The 25,430-nt window shown below is 41.5% G+C and overlaps 2 protein-coding genes across 2 annotated transcripts in view; both read right to left on the bottom strand.

Moving 5' to 3' along the window:
- The window catches only part of LOC139727535 (beta-arrestin-1-like), a 200,712-nt gene that overhangs the window by 153,601 nt on the left and 21,681 nt on the right, over nucleotides 1-25,430 (bottom strand). The window lies entirely within an intron of this gene.
- Nucleotides 22,996-24,148, bottom strand: LOC139727507 (uncharacterized; the record flags this gene model as incomplete). The annotated part of the gene is made up of 1 exon (XM_071638480.1): nucleotides 22,996-24,148. A coding segment is annotated over one exon (870 nt), but the record flags the coding sequence as incomplete, so codon positions are not given.

The following is a 25,430-nucleotide window of genomic DNA, read 5'->3' as shown; positions in this document are numbered from 1 at the left end:
AGGCAGTTCAATATAAAACTCTGCTCCCAAGAAGGTGTACTGTTAATATGCTGATGCATTAGTCTTTCCTTAATTCTACCTTTCATTTTTCCTACTTTCTGTTTTGTTTTGTTTTTTCAAGTGTGTATAGACTATCAAAAGAGTGGCATCCAATGGAATGGTTATTTTGCTGACATTATCATTAATCTCATTACCATCATCATTATCTTCATTATTGTTATAATTGAAATATGTATTTCTTCATTATCAATAACATCATCATCACCCTTTCTATCATCATCTTCATCAACCTACTTTACATCTTTGGTTTAAATCTATGAGAGTTATGGCCTATGTTGTTCAGACTTTTTACCCTTGTGGATCTCTTCTCACAGCCCTTTCAGTCATATTCTATTAATGCTCCAACAAAGTCTTGAGCCAAGACTACTGGCGAACAGTATGTGAGCGATTCTTCCCCATCCTGCGAGTCACAAGTATGTTAAACAATCATGTTAAATGTGCCTCATAGTGACGGGGAAACATGGAAAACTGCAGGCACACATGGCTGCCATATAAGCTGAGCAAGCCAGCATGGCAGCACGGCGTTCTGCTACGTGAGTGGCTCTAGTATAACATTCATGCTGGCAAAATTCAAGCATGCTAGCAAAATTCAAGCGCTCCCTTTGAGAAGATGGGTATGTCGGCAGCATGCCATTTTCATTTCAAGATTCAAGGATAATTTTCATGCATAGTGCTCTATTTGTGGCGGGGCTTTTTTTTTTCTGTCCTAGTTAAAATGACTGAGCCTGCTACTATGGCACTGCTGGTCGACTTCCAGACTTAACTCACAGGGGACCACCCGTCTATAGTGGCTACAGAAAGTTTTATGCAATGTAGCTATTACTGGAACTACAAGAGTTAAGACCTATTTTGTGCCGCCCATACATGCATTTCAAGACAGCTGCCAGGCATGTTTTATCGACGACTGGGAATAAGCAGATTTGTTTTGGGAAGTAGCGCCCAAGGACATAGCAGCACGCTCCACTTTCAAGAATTTGGGTCATTGTTGCTTAACTCTCTCAGCACCTTCATCTCAAAGTGCTTTTGAAATTCTATACAAACTGCTCCCCACTGGTACTTACAGAATTAAAATGCCGGCTCCGATTGCAGATGCATTGTTCTATTTCATCTCAACTGGCATTAAAACGACAGTGGTTCTGTTTCACAGCTTCACTGCAGATACCACATGAGCAATTAAAGAAATTGGACACGATTAGACATAACGCGGTTTTTTGGTGGTGGTGGTTGCCGATTCCAATCTGACAACATATCAATAGCATCTTCAATGCACACAAGAACATAAGAGGTAATATTGTCGGCTGAGAACCACAAGGTCATTACCACAATTTGGGGGAGGGGGTAAATTGGTATCACATTGCAGAGCTTAATCTCCTTTACATTATGGTGTCAATTTTAGATCACTTTTTTTCCAGTAAAATATTTTAAAATCAAAACCACAGGGGTGTTATATTACCTGATATTTGGAAAAAAAGCTTACAAATCCACTCACCTTCTATCAAATATACTTCAAATCTTTGAACCCGATAGCGCCCTTCTGGGTCGAGAAAAGTGTAGCTAAGTCCTGATTCGATGAAAACTTGGACTCACTACTGAATATATAATGCCTAAAGTAGTATTAGTAATATTTTCTGTGTGTGTGTGTGTGTGTGTGTGTGTGTGTGTGTGTGTGTGTGTGTGTGTGTGTGTATGTGTGTGTGTGTGTGTAAGCATAGCTGCCCAACCCTCAACTGCAAAACCACCACTTCGTGTTATACATAGATTTTGGCCCAATGTATTTCATGACAGGCTCTCTATAACTCTCTCGCTACCTGGAAACAGCGACAAACCTATTTTTTTTTTCCTTATCCACAGGCACATCTCGCCATTATAGTTTTTGTCAAAAACACTTGTAATTCAAACTGCATTGACATTTTGCAAGTGGCATCTTGTTCCAACTCCTTATAAATAACCCTTGTTTTATCAGTATTACAGCTGAGCTGTCATGGCATATCTCATTACAGTATGGTCCGTGCAGTCTCTTTTGTCTCAAAGATCTTATTTGTCTCTCTCTTCTTTTGCAATATTCTCATAATTTTTTTTTTGCCTTTCTCACTTGGCGACAAGGCAGCATGCATCATCAAACAACGATTACAATTTGAGTCACGTGTCTGTTGGATACATCTGCGAGGAAAAATAGAATTCATGAAGGTGTACAATTTCTCGGCATTTTTTTAACCCTTCCTGTGCTCAACTCACCAGTTGGCGCAAACCCTGAAGTGCTTTCCATGCCAGCTGCCACAGACGTCTGGATACTGTCTGCCAATAAATAGAGATTACTTATTCCTCCTACTCCCTATTTTGCCACCTTGGCCTTCCTGTTGGACTGAGGAACAATGCTACTCCTGTGTGGGCTTCAGAACTTTATTACTAGGTCAAGCTTGGAGGAGTTATCGAACGCTGATGAAAGTGTCCCAAGTGAAGGGACGGTATAGTATTGGTTGAGATGAGGATTCAGCTTTTAAATTTTTGTGCGATACTTAATAGAAACCACTTTATGACATGTTAATGAGCATACAATTCTAGAGGAATTCAGAGTTAATTTGATATAAATCGGTTTTGAAATGGGCGAGATGTCTAAAAACAAAGTTAAAAAAAGCAATCCTAACAAAAGGTGGGTTCTGTCTTTCATTAGGACAGTCAAGTTTTCGATATCTCAGCCATTGGAAACCAATTTTCATTAAATAAACTTTGAATTCCTCTTAGAATCATATGCTCTTTCAAATTTCATATTAGATTTCTCTTTATCCCGAGAAAATCATCATCAAAGAACACTGGAAACCTGAAGCTCCATCTCAACTGAATCTTTTTTCCCTTTTGGCTAAGAGCCCGGTGCATACAGGGTTAAGGCATGTTGTAAATGAGGGAAAGAAATGGGGCAGAGCAGACGCAGCATAGAAATTAAATGAAATTGTAGACTGCGCATCGAATCTCTCAATATTCTTGCATACAAAATGTCACCTATCTCATTTCTCCCTTAAGGCAACAGTCACCTATTGAGTTGCCTATAATATTCAGAGATATCAAGTTGTCATGCAACTCAATGACAAAAACAAATTGATTCTCTTTCATTAATACAAGGCAGAGTAATAAATTGGTCTCATTCTGCATGAAAACAAATAAGAATAAGATAAGAAATTTCACTGTTAAGAAACCATGATGGATATTGGCAGGATCATGGGGATTCAAATTAATTATTAAAGTGACTTGAATAAAGTCAACAACACATTTGTAACCACTTATCAAAGTTCATTCGAGTTCTCAGGGACACTTTCCTACATCTTTCTTTGGAATTACACCAGTTTCAAAACAAACCCTATCACAACTTGATAATCAAAGTGGATATGTGTGACCCTGCATTACTAAGCCATCAAAAAGACGTTAGTCATCAGACATGGATTTTTAGTTAAGGGCAGATTGATTCTGAAAAGAGTAGACTTTAAGCTTTAAAATGATGTATAACTCAATTCATATGGATTCTCCTTTACCTATCTGAATATTGGAAAGAAAGCACACACTCTGAAAAAATGTGTACTGAGAAAAGAGGCTCTGAAGTTTAAGGTCTATTTAGTCTACAAGCCATGTTCTGTGCAATTAATGGGACAAAAAAACAGGATGTAAAACTCCCTAGCAACAACTATGAAGAGATTATCAGATTAAGCTCAAAAGAGCAAAGTGTAATAAACACTCTATTCATCATTAATACCAACTCTCAAAGTAGTAGCATCATCTTTTCAAAAGTCATTAGCATTGAAAGTGAAGAGTATGTAACGGGTTTTTGGAAAATGAAAGGTGGCATCTTACACATACCTTAGTATGCTATTCTAAAAAAAGAACAAATGTTTAAGAAAGGACTGCTAAAAAAACACAATTTCCCATTCGCATTAAGATTCTGAACTTTAGGATAATGTAGAAGAAGATTCCCTCTTAAAGGAAATATGGAAAACTCAATCTTGACTAGGTTAAATCCTTTCATCTTTTTTTAGTCCTGGCATAAAATCAAGGTGTGTGACTTTTTGTTGTACTCAATCCATATTAGAAAGCTTGGTCCTATTTGAGCTGCTCAAGGTATGGGTGTAGATTCCATTGTAGAAATCTACATCAGAGCAAGATTGATGTATAGCCACTTTGAGTGAGATCCATCTTGTATACATAGTCTTTAAAGAAGACAAATCTTAATGAATTATTCTGTCACACCACCACCCCTAGCCATTTATATCTAAGGTAAGGTCAACCTTAGAAACTACTAGTAAGTCTTTCAATAATCTCTGTAATAGTCATAGTACTTTGTTGACATGTCATCAGACTATACCTTGACATGAACAATCTAGATACCATACGACCAATACGTCAGTTGAGCATGATAGGGGTGTTTAGGTGCCACAAACATGTTGGGCTTTCATGGCAACTTAACACCCTTATTCTTAGCCAACGAATTATATCAGTAACATATCTATATGTCAGCGAAACGATATTTAGCCTTTGAATAACTTCTACCCCTGTGAGATAAATGGTAAGATGCTGAACTCAGACCCAAATAAAACCAATATCACAGCTTTAATAATATACCTCAACAAGATGAACCTCTTTGACTCCTAGCACGGGTAAGACCCATCCCAGTAACCTAACTATCTTAACGAGATCATGTTATTTATTCATATCTTAACGAGACTGTGTTATTTATTCATATTCTCAGTGAGATCGATTGCTCACACAATCGGTCCTGGTTAAAATCTCTGTAAACACACATCTTCATTAGATGTGAACTAAAGATGGGCGCGATGATATCAAGTCCGGTGCCAGCAGGACTATCACCCATCACCTGAGACAAATCATCAAGAATCCGGTCAGATTATTGGCAACAAGATCCGAAGCAACGAGCCTCCGCTACTGTCATCCAGAATTCAATTACGTCGAGGATGAAGAATTCCGTGCCCAGTTGATTGCCCATCTGGGTCTCCTTGGCAACCGGTGGGGCGTGACACAAACCTGCATGTCAGCCCGCCACTCTCTCCACTTGGACCCTTAACGACCATCCGCGTCATCCAGGGTCTCCTCCTGGTTCATATTTACCCCAAACCCCTGGAACCCTTTCATCTCACAGACATGAACACAAACGTTACAGCTGGATCAATGGATTTTTTTGTTTTTTTTTTGGGGGGGGGGAGGGAGGAGGATGTACATATGTAGGTTGTTATGATATATTCTTTGACATGTCCCTGCACCTGTAATAACACTTGAAAGGACAATGCATACATTCCATGCTGATCATACTCTATATTTCTAGCTGTTTTCACACTGTGACAATGAAACCTGTGGTAGCAACATTTACGATAAATCATATTCATTATACACTGTACATACACGATACAAACACATGCATGTGTTTAACCACATGTACAACTCTAGATCTATATCTGTACATGCAAGTGTATGGATGTGTGTCTTACATATGAGTAGACATAAGTGTATATGAATCCTAAATATGCAAATGCGTGAGGTCATGCGATAGGCCTATGTGGCTATGGACGTTATGATGCTCTCTATCTCTCTCAACCTTGAAACCAGTGTAGATGGACTTGAAGCACTTCTACTGTCTTTCTAAATCTGACACTATATTACTGTGTGGGAGACATTACTGGCATGCCAGCACCTACAGAGCTAATAAACTTAGTCTTCATCCAAGACTTTTTAGAGATAACAATATAACAAAGCATTTCTATATGAGAAAAAAAACAGCCATGGGACATTGCAGAAATTGTACCCATAGATATGTATTCCAGTGACAATCTTCACAGCATAATTTCCTCCTTTTAACAAAGACAAAATATAAAAGTATGAAAAAAAAAGGCCTAATAAAACCCCTCCGTATTGTATAAGACTAGCTCATCACTCTCTATTCCTGCTGATCACATTGGACAATCAAAATGAGCGCTTTATGATAATTCTTTCCCCGTGGCCTGGCATTCAGGAGAAGAAATCCATTTAAGTGCTCCAAGGCATAACCTGTAAGCCTCTCTCCACGATGCATTAATCAACCTGAGAACACATTTGCGTACTACAGCCACGAGATAGCAAGTGGCGATCCTGACATCTCACAGCCTCCAACCTCAAACTAAGCATCATTATGTAGACCTATGGTATCTTTAAAATGGTAACACTGCTTACAAATTGCTCTCCATTTCACAGACTGTTTTTTTACAAGTTTTTGTTTGTTTGTTTGTTTGTTTGTTTGTTCATCTGTTTGTTTCTGAGGTGTTCAGTATTCTTGTTTGCTGGTTCCAGGGCTACAGCTGTTACTGATCTCCACTTCTACTCCAAATCTCAGTCCAGATATCTGTAATGGAATGCTCCATGAAAACAAAAACAACTCCTCCTCCCCCATCCCCACCCTACCCCTGGAACTAAAACCAGATGGAGACAGAAGCAGAACATTGAGGACAAAAAGGTATTGTAAAAAAAAGAAAAGAAAAGAAAAGAGACAAATATACAGACAAAACAGAAGGAAACAATAAAAAAGATTCTACATAGAGAATGACTTGAAAGATACAAACAATGCTGGGCTAATTCTGAACATCTGGATAATTATTTCAGAGGCCAGATGCACACTATCAGATACAGCAAAACAACTGGTACCCAAGACTGAGTGGTAACACTGCCAGCCCCTTGTAACGCAGTTACCAACTGCAACCCATCCCTAATATCAACAATTACAATCGATCTGTCTCACAAGTAAAGTGCTTTACTGATTGCCACCCATGGGTGTTGCCTGTGAATGGGGCAATGTTATGTTTAGACTTGTATCAAGGAACTAACATTTCCTCGTGTTCAAAACAAAAGAAAGATAAAAAAAGACAGTTTTGTCGAGGAAACAATGAACAATACATTACTAGAGTTAACTTTTGATACAGTTTATCAAATTTGCCTGCACTCTTACTTCCGATAACAGCCAAATGCCATCAAATTTCCCTTTTAATTCTATTCCCATTTATCCAATATGACACAGAATTGATATGTTTAGCGGAAAAATTGAAGCACTGTATACATAAATCATTCATACAAATTCACTCAGGAGGGGCATTAACACTCCCTCCCCCCCCCTCAAAAAAAAAAAATCCTCATTCAAGGTTTTTTTGTTGAAGTTGCTAGGCAACTACTCATATGTGAGTGAAAAACCAGAATGAAAAGCCCTCCTCGGTAGTAAAGTTTTTTGAGACTTGACAGTTTCATTCAGGATTTGTGCCAATGCTCCCCGGCTCGACAGGTTTACTCCAGTTTTTGGTCACATGACATTCACCCTCAGTGCAGATGATCTCCTACCCTCTTGCCAACACCACTGACCTCTGCGTAAAGCCCCATTTTTACAAAGTCTTTAAATCTAGAGTTACTGTGATAATGTCCGGGTAACGTCCAGGTAATCTTTTTTTACCCTGTCTGTCAAAACGGTCCCCGCAAAATGTTGCTCGCATGTTGTCGCGGTAACTTTGCCAAATTCTACCCTAGTCAGCTAGGGTATTACCCCACCATTACCCCAACAACCCTTCTATTAGAATGCTCCCATGCATGGTAACATCCCTTTGATACACTCAACATGCATGCGCAACATTGCAGACAGAGACTGATTGTCATGCTGTACGCTGATCATATGCATGAATTGTGACCACTGATCTATATGTAGTTCAGATCAGTGATTGTATATATTTGCATCTTCAGAGTGTTTCTGTTAATATCCATTTGTTTTATAATTAAAATCATGTTGCACACACAATTTCTGTAATGTGAAAAAGTTCACATTTACAATACAATGTGCATGCATATTCATGTATGTACACTAACACCCACCCACACACATGAATACACATGAAAAAAAAAAATCATACATGTAAAATATACATATATAACATGCATACTTTTGATAGCCATTGTTGTACCTATGGTACTGCAAATCCTCAGAATAAAGGAAAATGGGAATTCTGTAGACAGTGGGTTTAATTACTTTCCTGCCTTTTGGCTTCCCAGGAGAGCTAAATCACAAATCCTGGCAGTCATAAATAATGATCACCTAGTCTTCACTTCTAGACTTTATCTGCCATCAGCTACCACGATCCACAATTAACTTTTTAAGGATGAGCTGATTCTGTTATAACAAATGTTTCCCATAGACATCTGCCCAAGTATACTCAAGTACACTAGTCTTCAATGGGTTAAAAAGAATGAAGGACAGCAAGAAATATCATGAAATATTAACATCAAGAAGTCATTGCAGTACATGATGTTCAATTTTCTCTTGTATTTCACAAATTGGTACCTTGTGAGATAAAAGAGCGATCAAATTAACTCTGGTCTGTCACTAAACCTATAACTTTCTCTCCAAAATGCATTCTGATATATATACACCAATTACACACCAAGCATGTTCACACCAATCACCCACAATTTTACTTCTCCACAACACATTCCACACTAAATGTGATCACACACACACACACACACACACACACACACACACACACACACACACACAAAATGTCAAATACACTGCAGTGTTTGGCGGGATATAGTCTGGTTCAAGATGGATTGCACGGAACACACAAACAATAGAATTACAAACTAATAAGCACCTGCTTCAAAGCTCATCAGTTCAGGTACATCAAGGAAAATTCAATTTGCAATCTAATTACTAGTATACCTTATACTTCATTTGCGTATTGGATGCCCTCGAGTATTGACTTTGTAATTGAAATAAACGAAACACCTGGAGAATAAGACTACACCTCCCTCCTATAAAGCCGATGATGCATGGCTGATCTGGGGACATTGTGTACACTGCATTTAATTAGTTTCTACTCAAAGAAGAGACAGTTTGGGACGTGCAGATTTCTCTCTGCTGGTTACCTGTGAATCCAGTACGAGTGATTTATTGACTTCTTCTCTCAGAAATCTTGAACCCTGATGCAGAATCTCATATAAAATGGCAAGTTTTAACCCTTTAGCAACTGAAGATTCTGTACATGATGGCCTACGGTTGCCTGGAAGATACAGCGATATTGCTCTCATTTCAACAATATTCTAAATTATGTAAAATAGCTCACTGCATGTCTACTTTCATCTATTTTAATTTACATTTATTTGAAAACCTATTAAGACTTTACCAAGAGAATGGTGTGTTATAGAAATAATTCTGCATGCTTATGTTGACCTCTGACCTCTTTCAAATTAAAAAGTTATATATTGTATATGAAAACAAATAAAAATGATAAAGTATCAGACTATCAAAAAATGGATGGGCAGTTTTGGGTGGTATAGGGAGTAATAAGATGGGCAGTTTCGGGCGGTTCAGTTACTAATGGGTTAATTTATTAACAGAATGTAGGAAGATGGACAGTACACACTACACCGTCTCATCAAAATCGATGCGCGAGTCAGTCTCCAAAAATAATAACAATAATGATAATGATAATAATAACAATAATAATAATAATAATGACGATAATAATAATAATGATGATAATGATAATAAAATAATAATAATAATAATGATAATAATAATGATAATAATAATAATAATAATAATAATAATAATAATAATAATAATAACAATAATAATAATAATTATAATAATAATAATACTAAGAAGAAGAAGAAGAAGAATAACAAACAATCTCATCATTCTCCCTTTATTTCACTGTCACAATCAGCCCAAGATATGCTCATACTCTGATTTTCCTATTACACTAGTTCTAAATACTCAGGCCATCCTTCCACTGGGGTACTTTTAACAACTGGTCCAAGTTTTACTTCTCTTATTCCTCATCTATCTTATAGAAAAGAGGCAAAATGTTTTTTTCTGGTTACAGAAAAACTATGAAAAGAAGAAATATGAAATGCAAGACAGACTGTGAGGGAGTATAGGAGAGAGAATTAGATAGAAGAAAAGGAACCCTACAATTTTGCGTAATTGTAAAATCGACATGCTTCACTGATAAAATGTGTCATTTGGAGGCACTTGTCTCAATGGCAGAAAATCGACCTCAATTTCCACGGACGACGCAGTGAAACGAGCCCCGCTAATATGTCATGCCAGAATGCCTGGCCAACCGTTACAACAGGGTCACAACAAGGGGGAACAATTAGAAGTAAAGAAACAGACCCTTCTCGGTTTGTGAGAAAGATGCCACTAACGGTGTCTTCACCGGCCTCATGAAAAACCTCCCCCGTGAAACACTTGCAGAATCATATGATTCACAAAGGAATACCAAGCGCATATCCAATTTCATGCTAGGCTGCCACAAACATATCAAATATCTCTCCGCCCGGCAACACAAATACAAGAGCAGGCATAGAGTTCAATAGAGCATAATAAAAAGGCATTCTTTATGAACCATATTTATGTGTTCTTGGTAGAAAAAGTCTAAAAGTTAACAAATCCTTTGAAAAATATAGGATCAAGAGAGAGTAAGCTCAAAAGAAATAGACATAATGAAAGTATTGTAGTCAACTTACATTGTAAATATTGTACTACCCTATTTATCTCTCTGTCTCTATTTGTCTCATGAAAATTATTTTATCTTCTTTTATACCACTGCTCATGAAAAATTTCATTTGGACCAGACGATGCACCTGTATAGTAAAAATAATCATTCACGGTTAGGATATGAGGAATCCATTTGAAAAAAAAAAAGAGTTTTGTATCATGGACATACCTTCTCCAAAACAATGATTTTCATTGATTAATAGAAATATGAGATAAACGGTGATACATTCTTCAGATTTGGTTACATGATTTACCTGACAATATATCATCAATAGTACCTTACTGATTTGATCTCAATTTTTGTCAGTATGAATCAAAATTTATATACATTAGTATACAGTATAATCCTGTAAATGAATATCAATCAGGCAGACATTAATTCAGATCATATCTTCCTCAATATCTGGTCCAATATTTGAAACAAAAATGGAGATAATGCTAAGACCACCATTTAATCAAAACACAGCCATCTAACCACATTTGATTTCCTAAGCAGATAATCTTTATATCAGTACACTATAATAAGACTTAAACACAGCTAAATCTACAACTAAGCTTATGTTTCAAAAATGTACAAAGTCCATTCTTACCGTTCATTGGCATCTAAAATTTGCAGAACTGTGGACCTCTTTGCAGGAGACATGACTTCCAACACTCCACCACCAAAATCTGCCTCTGAGAAAACTGTAATCCTTCAAAAAAAAAATTGTCTTTTGCCAAGAAATGCCATCTGGTCAGTGAACGGATCTCCCTGGAAGTCACATGACCGCAGTGATTAAGGCTACAGCAGGGCACTTTCCCAGCCTTCTATCCCCTGAAATCTGACTGGGGTAGGTAGGGCGGGTTGAGGGGTGGCAGCGTTCACATCTGCATTTTCGTGGATGCTCAGAAGTGGAAAAAGCTGTCACTGCGCAGTGATCTCTGCTTCAAATTTACCAGTTCACTGGTGTGTTCAATTTTATGGATAATTTCTCCCTAAGCATCTGGTAACCAGCTGTGAAATGCAGCTAGGTACATATTCAATGCATTGCAATACGTCGAATGCACCAGTTGTTGCTATGTCAGGCAACCATTCTGGTTGTCAGGGAAAGTGTTTGGTGCAAAAGTTTGCATAAAATTTGAATATGTTAGTATACCTGTAGCTGATGTCACAAACTGCATCTACCGAAGAAAAAGAAAGAATATATGAACCTTAATGAATATGAGTTTAAAATCAGGTACATTATCACATACACATGCTGGCAATAGCATAAATGACATTGAGATAAAATCATTTATCTTTGGAATTTGTAGCATGCAAGGTATCTTCAGAAATACTTGAATGGATGAAAACTGTGGAAAAACAGCTGTCAAATTTGTTGTTCACTATTGGGTAGATTTGATGGATGTAGACAAAGCCATTGTTACTGTGTAGTGAGTGATGAGGCGAAGTAAAACTGAGGCTAACACTCGGACAGGTGGCAGGTTCTTTTCTGTCACATTGATTAGGGGGGAGGGGAGATGCTAGTAAGCCCTGCCCATTTGTACCAAAATATGTATGTATATTGTCCTGAAATCAGGCATCATATGGTTAGCTATATCACATGAATTTTGTTCCTTTTCAGGGGCTTTACATTCTACCTTAAATGAAATCAGTGACTGATATTAAAGCAAACGGTGAATATTTTGATGAAGGAATAGGATGCCAACAATACATTTACCTTTCACATGGTCTGGATGCTAAAACTACAGCATCAAAAAGTCATGCCTTCTTTCTTCATTTTTATCACACTGGGCCCCGTTTTATCAAAAGATATAATCGATTATGAATTTCCTTACCACACAGGACCCATAGACTAACCATACAAATCGACTATACAATCAATTATAACTCTTCATAAAACAGGGCCCTGGTTTGATAAATCTCAGTAGTAATAAAGTGACAAAATTATGAAATTTGTATTGTGTACACAGTTTCTGGATAAGCTAAAAATCACAAACTTCTACTGCTCTCTCTCTTTCTCCCTCTCTCTCTCTCTCTCTATCTCTCATAAAAAGTTATAAAAAAACCCTGCTGTGTAAACAAATTGACAAAAAAAAAAGGATTACTTCAATTGGAAGGATGTAATGAACTGGAAAAAAGTAACCTTCACAAGTGTTACACAAGGATCTTTTTTTTTTTTGTCTATTATCTTTTTCTTTTCAAACACTTCGAAAGGCTCGGGCAGAAATCAATATTCCACTCTTGAGATGGAATTGCAATCCTCCTTCACTATACCCCATCCACTGCAGGAAGCCACATTAAGCCCTCCTTGGGGGTATTCCTTGATCCCCTACTTTCATATCATCTTTAGATTACTGCAGCCTATGTCTCTGGTGTTGTTGTTATTTTCCCCTGCTACCGACACTTCACACATCCTCCACTGTACTTCCTCCAGTAGAGGGGGGCAATTATTACCTCCCTGTGATGGGTTCCTCTTCTACCCCTCTCTACCCCAATCCTACTTGAATGTTATCAATGTTTTCCTTCTGAGAGGGCATCTCTTGCCGCCCCCCCCCCCCCCCCGCATACCCTCTCAACTACCAGAGGCAACATGTAGTTCCTACAAGGGGTGTTCCTCAGCCCCTCCTTGCAGTCCTACATGAATGCAGTCAATGTCTTCCTCTCCACCCCCATCCCCCATCCCCCATCCCCCCCCCCATTCTGTCATCCTTCACCATATCCTCTCCCCTATCCTAACTCCCAGAGGCAATATAATGTCTTCCTCCCCTCCCCCCCCCCCCCCACCATTCTCTGCAATTTGTCACCATACCCTCTCCCTTCATCCTAACTACGAGAGGCAATATAGACTTCCTACTTGGGATGTTTTTCTACCCCTTTTTATCATTCCTACTCTAGTACAGTCAGTACCTTCCACTATACCTGTCAATTCCTCCCCACCCCTCCCAATTCTCCCTCACCCTTCATCATACTCCACTGACAACCAGAGGTAATGTTCAAACCCATTGACAGGTGCATTTCTGCCCCTTTCTCAATACTCCCAGACTTACAGAAGTTAATGTTATTCCTACAGGGAGGGGATCTATCATCCTCAACCACACCCCATCAACTATTAGAGGTAATGTTCCACCCTTGTAAAGGGGTCCTCTCTTTCCCCATTCTTGCTACTTCTAGTGTTGTTCCTCCTGTGGATGTGTGTGTGTGTGGGGGGGGGGGAGGGGGTAATATCTATCCCCCTCCCACTCATGCCCTTGGTAAGTTTCATGACCACATGAGGATGCCACAAGGAATCATGTTCCAATTTCACAGCTTCTGACCTCACGAATGTCATAGCCCAGTGAAGATGTGATTATTAAATTGCCACAGAGACCACTCAGGAAAATCTATGCAACCCATGTCATAAGGAACTCTGGGGGAGTTCACACTAACAGCTAGCTTCACATTAACTCTGAGAATATACACTGCCGCACACAGGTGTGAATTTCTACTAATATATGCTTATGCACACACTTGGAACTTGATAACATTTTTGTACGAAATCCCAAGGAATTTAACAATGCTCTCAGCAGGATAGAATAAGGACAGGGAGGACAAGGAGGGAGGATTTTCATTTACATCTCTCGATTAATCACCAGCGTTTACATCAGCTGAACCAACTCTGAAAATTTGTTTTGGTACTTTTGATACTTAATTGATAATATCTGAATTTTACATCAGGCAGGATAACGTGAATCAAATCTGAAGAATGCCTTGTAATTACAGATCATTTTGATGGTAAAGAATTTGTATTCATATTAAACTTTGCTACCACAAACACTCCCTAGGTAAAGCTCTATTTTGAGATTGCTTTGACACGCTGTTATTATGTTTGCATATATGACTTCAGTATTATTTTTCATTTATTCAGCATCACTCTAGCTTATGTGAGGTATCATACTGGTTATAATCATTGTTTTGCTTGTAAAAAAAACCACATGAATAAAATCCTTTTAAAATACTGTAGGAAGGTATTGTATTGTCATACATTTTATTCCTTATGTCTCCTTTCCAGGTATGCAGTAGTAAGAGAGAAAAAAAATCATGTGTTTGTGGAAGAAAATCTACCAGGGCAAATTTTGCCTCCTGGCTGATCATGCGTCAAATTGGCAATCACCACGGGTCGCGAGATTGGTGAGGAGCCCCAACGACCAACCCATTTCAGCAAATCAACAGCTGCGGTATGCCGCCGATTGCGATGGGGGGAAAATTTACAGCTGGCAATCAACCGGACATCACCTTGAGGGAATTTGCCACAGTCAAGAGAGAGACAGAATCGAAATACATCCAGACCAGGATTAACGACTGTCTGACATCGACAGTAGATGGTCTGCCAGCAAGAAAGCTGCAAGAAGCGTTTCTCTTAACCATGGATGGCATACGACAACATGGACCTCTGCAAGCCAAGTCCTAATCCTTTACGTGCGAAGGTACTTGGTGTAACTTGCCAGGCTAAAATTCAGTAATCCATCCAAACTTCAGCTGGTTGTAGATTAACAAGTCTACTTGGGTGTAGCAATGTGATTTAAGTCCAACAGTGAGGCCACTGTTACACAACAGAAATTAGGGGACTAGGTAATATCTATCTACTAACTGACAGTTAGCCTGAAGACATCTGTTCCAATTGACAAAAAATGCACTCCAGTGCATGTGTGCCAATCAATGAACAAAGAACAGCAAGGGTGAATGAAAGCTGCTATCCTCATGCAGACACAAATTCTAAGTGAATGAAAAGACAACTGAAATAAAGACCACATTCCCCTATTTCATAGATCACACTCGTGCATGATATGCCTCTGAAAAGAGTAATCGTACATATAAATCTTGTTTGAAGTTTGCCTGACAATGGTTCTGACTTTCTAAAAACTTTCACTTGTTTTCCAAGTATCACTCTAACCTTCTTCGGAGTAGGCGGGTGAGACAAAGTATAAGAAGCAACTAGGGGCTGTTTGATAAGTACCCAATGCTAATTTCTCTCTTGCAAGTGCCGAATAAAATCCTTCTTAATCCTTACTTCTTGACTGTAATTTGTTTTTGTTTCAAAGTTTAATAAGTGTCCTCTCTTGTTTGTCTCTAGTTCCAGTTTTGAAACAATAATTCTATAAACCAGCTGAAAAAAAAATCCAAATGTTATTGTCCATTATCTAAATGAGTGATTTTGAACGTGTGACCATCGCACACATCATTGGGCCATTTTCGATCATTTAAAACAAATTTAGGCAAATTTTTAGGGGGAAATGAAATGTAAACATGAGGTGGTATTCAAACAACATATCATTCCTCATGAATGTCAATCAGTCTACAAATTATTTAGTTTTCTGGCATCTTCCTATTACAATCTAAAAAAGCACTTGTAGCACACCGACCTCCCCCTAGAAGCTAATTTCCATCCAAACACAAATATGCTAAAAATGCACCTATTTCCCAGTGATCAAGAATCCTTTCTAGTTTCTCTACCTTTAATAGCTTCCTGCTATGTCTCAAGCACACACATTTGTGCACCTCAAATATGTGCAGCTTGAATTCCTTCATTTGTTGGACCTATTTCCCAATGATAAAGAGTATCCTTCCAAAACTTTTTAAAAAGATTCCTGGATCCAATCTGGTGGTCTGGACCACTACCACAATGTAATCATCTGTTCCTTTCGTTATATTCAACTTTACCAGAAATTTTCATTCAAATCAGTTTGTAACTTTTTGAGTTATTTTGCAAACAGACAAGCATACCAATGCTGGCAGAAATATAATCTACTTGGCAGGGGTAACTAGAAGAGTTCAAGAGAGTGCACACCTTCAAGGCCATAGGGTCATTAATTCCTCAGAACTATGCACGCATCCTCAAAATAAATACCTGACTCAGAATCACAGTCTTATTACCACTAAAAGCCATATAAATCTATTCACTTTACTACAACAGATGAATCATAAAAATTGCATCAACATCGGATCAAGACTTTTCCTGCAATATCCTGAACTGACACGCAAACAAACATACACCTGCCAGCAAAAAAAAATATAAACTCTTTAGCAGAGGTAATAAAACTTGCAGGACATGACCTAGAAAGACAATAGGAATTGACATGTTTTTAACAAAGCTCACAGATCTATGAATTACTTCAGTTTTCGGTGCACAGACTGAATTTACTTTCCACTATAACTCAAGAAGATGTTGCTCACAGAATGATACGTGCATGTCTGTGCCTTTATTCCCTACAATGTCTCTCTTTCTCTTGGTCACGATGTCTGATCCTTTGCACACACTCTGTCTCATCTTCAAGGAGATCCGTCACCATGGCGATGAAGCAGAGCGAGATGACTTCTTGAGATGTTCAAATAATATGCCGAGTTCACACTCTTGTTATGGATGGACTGGAAAAGACATCAAGCAGGTGGCACAATATGAATGCTAGAGACTGTCCCGACTACCACACGTGCATCAAGATAAATACTGTTGACATTTTTCTTGTTTTGTGTTCTGATAGCCTGACATGATGGAAATATGTTTTAAGAACATGCGCTGTTGTAGTTTGTGCACAAAATAAGATACTAGATGGGTAAACAGATTACAATTTTCCAAGACATTTCATGTTGGGCTCACTCTGTTTCAATTTTCCTCACTAAGTACTGCAACCAAAACAGACAGATTGACCTCAAATGTCTCTTGCAATGATGACGATCAATGTCTGTCTTCAGTAATACCCATTACTCCTTGGTACGACACAATAAAAAGACATGGAAGACCAAATCTGCGGTTATGGTGGTTTAATCGTGGAAGCCATAAGTTATATAATCCATACAATCGAATGACAACGTGCTTATCCATAATAACGAGTTCGATCTTGCATATACATTTTGATATAGTGAGAACTTCTTACACCATTCCAAACACGTACAATAGTAATACACTTCACAGCATTATGCATCCCGAGATGAAGGGGGTTTATAGCCTCTGTGACAAGGGCCCTTAATTCATATAGTAAACCAATGTTACTCAACTGGTATATCAAGCGAAAGCAAAGCCACCCGTAAAAGTCCATCTGCCCCGCCGCACCGATAGCGAAATTGGCAGGAAATAAAACCCAAACACCTGTTCTGGTCGCATTAACAAGTGCTTCACGAGGGCACATATACCAACTCCGATCCCTTGCGTCCGCGCCTTGAAGCAGTCACCGACCAGCGCGACTGCCCCAAGACTCGCATATTTACGGAGGGCTTAGATAACAATCCATCCTCGTGGTACTAAGGTCAGCCTGCTTCGCTACTCGCCGGTAAATAGAATTGCATCCAAAAGTATGTTACCAGAACAAAGCCCCCTTTACCTCGAGAGGAATATAATTATGAACGATTCAAACTGTACTTTAAAGCAGATGTTATCCTATAGCGGCTTAATTTTTTCAAAATACGGCCGCAAAGTGTGGCAACCCCCAAGCAGGGGCGAAAAACCAGCAAAAAACCCTTCAGCTTTCTCAACCACCCTTATTATGAAGGGAAAATGTCGCCGGAAAATTCCCCTGCGGTCCACCTGCGCGGTGCAACCAAGCTACGCTCTTGAGAATGGCCACACTATCCCACTGTTACCTTACAACCCATGCCTCCCTGACATGTTATCATTAATCGGCACATCCGTTTCCATCAAACCGAAACGTCCATTACGACGACCGTATGGAAATAGTAGGTAAGCTTGCCCCCTATGTACTTTGTTATCAATTATCGAAACACCCATAAGAAATGAAATACCAATCCAAGATTTGCAGGAGGCGGACGGGGAGGAGGTGGGTTTCGAAGTTCAATGTGTAAGACAATGCACGAAATCCAATATTAGGAGCCGCCTCAATTACTTCCTGCTTCCACGACAAACCACCATCGAATGACGCTACCTAAGCAATTTCTTCACCGCGTGCGCTTACCCCCGCAAACGAGAGGGGCAGCAAGAGCAGGGGTCACCTGTTGCGTAATCCCCCCTGCCCTATATCTGCCCGGCAACATCGCTACTGTGTCCTTCAAGAGTAAATTGTTTTAACTTCCTTGCAGTCCGTTAAAACCCATTACTCCTTGGTACGACACAATAAAAAGACATGGAAGACCAAATCTGCGGTTATGGTGGTTTAATCGTGGAAGCCATAAGTTATATAATCCATACAATCGAATGACAACGTGCTTATCCATAATAACGAGTTCGATCTTGCATATACATTTTGATATAGTGAGAACTTCTTACACCATTCCAAACACGTACAATAGTAATACACTTCACAGCATTATGCATCCCGAGATGAAGGGGGTTTATAGCCTCTGTGACAAGGGCCCTTAATTCATATAGTAAACCAATGTTACTCAACTGGTATATCAAGCGAAAGCAAAGCCACCCGTAAAAGTCCATCTGCCCCGCCGCACCGATAGCGAAATTGGCAGGAAATAAAACCCAAACACCTGTTCTGGTCGCATTAACAAGTGCTTCACGAGGGCACATATACCAACTCCGATCCCTTGCGTCCGCGCCTTGAAGCAGTCACCGACCAGCGCGACTGCCCCAAGACTCGCATATTTACGGAGGGCTTAGATAACAATCCATCCTCGTGGTACTAAGGTCAGCCTGCTTCGCTACTCGCCGGTAAATAGAATTGCATCCAAAAGTATGTTACCAGAACAAAGCCCCCTTTACCTCGAGAGGAATATAATTATGAACGATTCAAACTGTACTTTAAAGCAGATGTTATCCTATAGCGGCTTAATTTTTTCAAAATACGGCCAAACGGACCCCCAGGGTCCGCCGCCATAGGATAACAGAGTCACCGAGAAGTACGGACATCATTATCTCTAATCATCCAAGGAGCTCAACGGAGCAGCTCCTTTATAATCCCCTAAATTCATACGCAACCAATCCAGACCCTACTAGAGCATGCCCGCTACCCCCAGACTAGCATATAACATATATACACCTATAATAGTGAAACATGAATGTACACGGCCGAACAATAATCCAGATGGCACAACACTGACGGGCCGCTACTTTACGAGTTTGTATTGTATTTCTAATTTATTTACTTACTAATGTATTCATTTATCTACGTGTTTAGTTGTAATCCATGCCAATAGAGTTAACATTATTATATGAGAACGGTTGGCCACAATATTAAACTGTGTCTTGAAGGGCCCAAACAAGGGAATGTATGATACAAGGTAAAACAGTCAAGTATGTAAACCCGAATAACGCGGAAAAGAGGAAGCAGAACCTACAATCCTGCGGGGAACCGGCTTCTGTCGAAAGTCAATGCCATGGCCTGTTTGGGTCCATTTAAGAATATTGCTCCCTGCCGCTAAATACACCTGTGCTCCAGCCCATGGCTGACATTATAATGACGCGAGAATATTGCTTTATTTATTTATTTTTTTTGGCTTGTCTGTTTGTTAGTTCGTATGTATCGTGCTTTAATCCATTCGGAACAATGTATAACACAAAGACCAGGCAGTTCGAGATCGGTAGTGGGATGATATCATGGTTGCCTGACAGCGACTACCAAGGAATGATAGGATAAAGTTGCCCCGGGTTGAAACGCACACTATAAAAGTCGATGATTCTGACCTCCTGTGTAAACGCACACTATAAAAGTCGATGATTCTGACCTCCTGTGTAAACGGAGCCGACCAGGCAGCAACGCGAAGGTGGAGATGCTAATGACCTTATTACTATGCATGTCCGAAGAGCGAGTCCCAGCAGGACAGCCCGAGCCCGCTTCGTCGCTCCCCTGAATCCCCGTCTGCGATCACTCTTACGCCTGTATTGTGATAAGAGAGAAAGAGAGAAAAAGAGACGAGAAGCGCGGTATCCGAAATGGAAATGGGTGGGGGGGAGGGGAGGGTGCTAACTTTGGCATGAAAACAAACTTTGTTGCCCTATCTGTACTTTGACTAATGTAAGACAGCGTTCGGCAACTGTAATGCAACTGTAATGCACTGGCATATTGATAACTCTCAGTTTACAACTCTCAGTATACGATAATAACGATTGGGTAGCCCTTACCACAACTTGAAACATATAATTAAAGCTAAGAGTGAAGAACATTTGGCTTTCAAAAGATTGATAAAAACTTATTTTCGCTTTCAAACCAAAACTTTACTTGGGTTGTAAACCCCGAAACGCTCAATAAGCGCCACAATAATGTGCGCTATTATGAGAAAATCTTATCAATTCGGATGTAGCGTCTAAATGTATTAGACGACCACCGGCCCATGCCTTTAATCCTTGCATCCGGAATGCCTGCCGTGGCAGCTGACGTGGCCGCTCCAATACGGAACGAATGAGAAGAAAATAGTGCGACTGGGAGGCGTACGAACTCCACGCAGCGCTTTAATATGTTATTGAAATCCTTCCTAACTAGGGGGGCCCCGTCATAACGCACGAAGAAAGCTTCGCTACCACGTGGACGCACAGCCACGTAGGCACTAGCGGCTGCTACTGGACATAAGCTCTTGGATTCGTTGCTAGGCAAGATTATATAACAACCAGCACCCCCCTGGTCAGTCTTGGAAGAACGGAGGTGTAGCTCCAAAGCTGCCTTGCCGCTGTGCAGGCGAACGTCAATCAATCTGAGAGTGGGGGTGTGGTTTCGGGCGCGGACGGTAAATTCCCCAACCCGGAGAAACGCAAAGAAAGCTACTAGGAAAGCAGTTCGAAACAACAACGCGTCGAATGACGAAGCGCACACGTGTGGGAGAGCCACAAGCATGCGGCTTAATATGGGTAAGGTGATCGGGCAGCGCACGTCCCTGGAGATGCGACCACGTTTGCTGCCGTCCAGCATGCGCCTAACGATAAAGCACTGTGTGACGTCACGTAGCCCGCGTGACTGCAAATGAAAGGAGAGCCCCGCGATATATGTGGCCAACGTGGCAGCTGCGTAACCGTTAAGGGACAGGTAGGCTATAAATTGCACAATCTGCTCGAGCGTGGGGTTAGCGCTGAGGCTGAAATGATAAGCCGATCGAAAAGATTGAAAAGATTCCCATGCCTGTGTATACGTGCTGTGCGTGCTAGCAGACCGGGATTGGGATAGGAGTCTCTCTCGTTCTAGCACAAGCTCTCCCACAGCTGGCGTGGCAGGGGGGTCTCGTGGGGATCTGCTTGTGGTGCCAACAAACGGAATCTCTCCATCTGAAAACGAGACAAAGAATCAGCTATGTCATTACGGCAACCGGGGACGTAACGTGCTCTGAACCAAATGTTGCGCTCGAGGCAGCACACTACGAAAATTCTGACCAGGGCCATAATGCGTGGGCATTTAGAGCTCTGCTTGTTTATGACATGCACTACCGTCTGATTATCTGAGCAAAACAGCACCTTCTGATTAGCAATGCGCTTTCCCCAAACTTGCACTCCGATGACAATGGGAAGAAACTCCAAATATGCGATGGAATGTTTTTCCCGCAGCACCCCGGCGGGCCATCTGCCCTGCGCCCACTCCCCATCGAAGTAGATGCCAAACCCAATGCTACCCGAAGCGTCTGTATAAAAACTGAACGCGCTATTCGAAGTCCATTCGCTTGCCGATCTAATCACGGTGCCATTGAACTGCATTAAGAAGGTGAGCCACGCACGCAAATCCTCTCGGGCGCCGCGGGTCAGTCTAACCTTATGAAATGGTTGCTTTATCCCAATTGTAAGGTCAATTAGTCTCCGCAAGAACGCTCGCCCAGGTGCGACCGCGCGACAGACGAAATTAAGCTTGCCTATTAGCGACTGCAAACGCCGGAGTGTAAGCTTTTGGCAACAGGTGGCTTCCTCTAGATCAGCGCGCAAAGCCACCACCTTCTCTGCTGGGACCTGTACAGTAAGCGAAACAGAGTCGATTGTGAGCCCCAAATACTCGATAACGGTGACAGGACCCGTAGTCTTGTCATTAGCCACTGGCACCCCAAACCGCTCACACATTGCAAGGAAAGAACGCATTAGACTGGCGCATTCACGTCGAGAGCTAGCTGCGAAGAAAAAATCGTCCAAATAATGCAATACGCCATCCGACTCAGCGATAGTTCTACAACAATACTCAAGAAAGGTACTGAAACGCTCGAAAATCGCGCACGACGCCGAGCAGCCCATCGGAAGACAACGATCGTAATAATATAGACCATCTATGCGCATGCCCAGTAGCTCAAAATCATCAGGATGCACGGGGATAAGACGAAAGGCAGACTGTATGTCCGCTTTTCCCATGACTGCCCCCTGCCCCAAACGCGTTACGAGGTCAACGGCGTCATCGAAAGTAGAATACCTGACCTGACAATCGCGCGGGTCAATGCAATCATTTACGGATGCACCGCGAGGGGCTGACAGATGTTGGATCATGCGAAATTCCCCTGGCACCTTCTTTGGCACCACCCCAACTGGGGAGCAGCGAAATCTTGGAAAAGGAGGTGAGACATATGGACCGACTATTCTCCCCAGGCTAACCTCTTTGAACAATTTACGATGTAGAACTTGCGCGTGTGCTGTCGCTGAGACCAGGTTCCGTGACTCGTGAGCGACCCGCTCCCCCGTATAACCCAAACGGAAACCAAAACGAAAGCCCTCAATAATGTTAACTGCAGCTGTCTTATCCGGATAATTGCGCAGAAAGGGGATCACGCGCTCAATGTTAATTGGGGATGGGCCGAGAGTCTTTTTGGGTGCCATTGACAGCGCCCCGCGTGCAGGCTTGAGCTGTGTGGGTAGAGGAGCCGCAATTTGCGCAGACATGTGCGAATCTGCAGATCGCCCGCTTGCAAGAGCCCGCGTTGAATGCGAAGCAGTGATTGGCTCGTCCGCGTGCAAAATCTGCCCCCGCTCTCCTATCTCTCGGGGGTGAGGAAGGCCCCCCGCGACGACCTCGCAGGTATGACGTGGCGGCTCCTGACCCAGCTCCCGCCCGAAAGGGCTGCAACGGAGTATACGAACGAAACGCTGCTCTGGGCTGGGCTGTGGCTACGGTTAGCCACAGCTCCGTGTCAATAGTCGCCCACGAACGGAGCGGCTGTCGCGCTTGCCGCAGCCTGAATTGCACATCATAGGTGCGCCAATTATAGCCTCCGAAGCGCACGATTGATCGAACTGTGTCCATATATTTGAACAACTCGCGCGCTCGATTTCCATGCTTTTCTACATACACCGAAGCGTATGTCAGAAAGGCCGACGTCCACATATCAATATTTGCAATTTGCGGGGTGCGACTCGCGCTCCTGACTTGCAGAGATCCTCCAGCCTGCACGAGGCTGAATGACGCCTCCTCACTCAGGGAACCTACGTCGGATTTGAGGAGGATGCCCAAATCAAGAAACTCCCCCTTCCAAATTTTCTCTTTAACCGACATGGGGACGACGCTCCCCAGCTCATCCCCTACGCACGACAAGGCTTGGGGAAGGGCATCAAAAGTGTCAGGTGGGTCAATCAACTGACCAACCGGACTAAGATCTACCGATTTGCTTGCCACGTGGTGCTCACGCCCCACCACGTCGACCACGGTGGGCCAAGAGGCGTCACCATGCCCACACGCAGACACACTATACTCACCGGATGCTGCAGGCGATCCGCCTTGACCAGCTGCCGGGTCCTCCTCCCCACTCTTGGTTGTCTTTCGACCACGACGACGCGTCGACGAGGGCGGCGCTGGCGGCTCCTTCCCCATCACCTTCTTCATGATCTTACTCCGCGACTTCGGCATAGTGAAAGTCCAGAACCGGCGTTGTGATATGCAGAACTAAGATGATATTAACTTAGGCCCAAACGTCCCGATGCGAAAATGCAAAGACAGTGCCCCAGAATCGACGATGTAAGTTCACGTATGATATCCAATATTTCAAAGGCAAGAAGGTATACCCAAAAAAGTTCCAAGGGAGGGAAAGTAGCACGAAGATGATAGAAAACTACAAAGTTTCGAAGTTCAATGTGTAAGACAATGCACGAAATCCAATATTAGGAGCCGCCTCAATTACTTCCTGCTTCCACGACAAACCACCATCGAATGACGCTACCTAAGCAATTTCTTCACCGCGTGCGCTTACCCCCGCAAACGAGAGGGGCAGCAAGAGCAGGGGTCACCTGTTGCGTAATCCCCCCTGCCCTATATCTGCCCGGCAACATCGCTACTGTGTCCTTCAAGAGTAAATTGTTTTAACTTCCTTGCAGTCCGTTAAAACCCATTAGACACAAGTGCCAGCCAATTAGGTTGTTTAATGAATCAACGAGGGAAAAGGCAACGTTGTGCCATACAGTTGAGACACGATTCACAATTTAACGGTATGAGGACGTTTACCATCTGCACTACATTGTATGGCAAGCTTTTCAGTACATGTTACATGCCGCAGATCAATTCAGCTTTTTCAAGAGGCTTCCGTGTAATATCACTGCGTGCTGTGCTGTGTCAGCAGATAGCAGGTAGAGAATCCCATTTGTTGGGTCTGCAATGTAGGCATGATAATGTACAATGCACCATGCAATCACTCTAAGTGTATAGTCCCATACATGCATATCGTTGGCAGTATCTATGCACACTTAGGCCATGGGGTGAGCTGGTTTTTTCGCTTGTTTCGTTCCGACAACTGCGGCACTAAAATTTCTCCACAGCTACGTGTAAACAAATAACCAAAAAGGCTACAGGAAAAAGTTCGACACAAACCCTCCTGTAGTATTTTGGTAATTTAGGGGGAAACAGTGAACTTTTTTGTCACTGAGGAGCTGAATATGTACACTTTGCCGTGTACGATATTCATTCGCGAACGATCATGTGATGTATGTTATCCAATCCGAATCGA

Source organism: Diadema antillarum, unplaced genomic scaffold, assembly GCF_040938485.1.
Source record: "Diadema antillarum isolate AM-2024a unplaced genomic scaffold, OU_Dant_1.0 seq00000135_RagTag, whole genome shotgun sequence".
NCBI lineage: Eukaryota > Metazoa > Echinodermata > Echinoidea > Diadematoida > Diadematidae > Diadema > Diadema antillarum.
This window is presented reverse-complemented; position numbering and strand designations above follow the sequence as displayed.